General features: G+C 66.4%; 1 protein-coding gene across 1 annotated transcript in view; it reads left to right on the top strand.

Moving 5' to 3' along the window:
- Positions 1-5: 5 nt before the first annotated feature.
- Positions 6-295, top strand: part of P4HA3 (prolyl 4-hydroxylase, alpha polypeptide III) — a gene marked incomplete at both ends in the record, with an annotated part of 3448 nt that continues 3158 nt past the window's right edge. The window contains one exon of the mRNA XM_010024201.1: positions 6-92. Coding sequence (XP_010022503.1) covers positions 6-92 — 87 coding nt within the window. The remainder of the gene's footprint in view (positions 93-295) is intronic.

Here is a 295-nt window from a genome sequence, read left to right as displayed (position 1 = left end):
TCTTCCAGCGCGCCGGAGCCACCCGCCCGCCCCTCTACAGCCCCGGCCGGCGCGTGCCCCTCTCTGCCGACGACTGCTTCCACGTGGGCAAGGTGAGGGGGAGCTCCACGAGCCCCCCATGAAGCTTTTCCAGCCAGAATGTTGCTTCCGTAGGGACAGATGTTGGGTTTTCCTCGTGCGCGGATGTGGAGGGACCCCTCCGGGTCAGCCCGCACAAGAGTCACAGCGTGGGGAGTAATGGGGCTTCTCCTTGACTCATGGCTTGCGGAGGGGAAAGCGGAGCGGGGGGGCACAG

This window comes from Nestor notabilis, unplaced genomic scaffold (assembly GCF_000696875.1).
Source record: "Nestor notabilis isolate BGI_N333 unplaced genomic scaffold, ASM69687v1 scaffold25811, whole genome shotgun sequence".
Classification (NCBI taxonomy): Eukaryota; Metazoa; Chordata; class Aves; order Psittaciformes; family Psittacidae; genus Nestor; species Nestor notabilis.
This window is presented reverse-complemented; position numbering and strand designations above follow the sequence as displayed.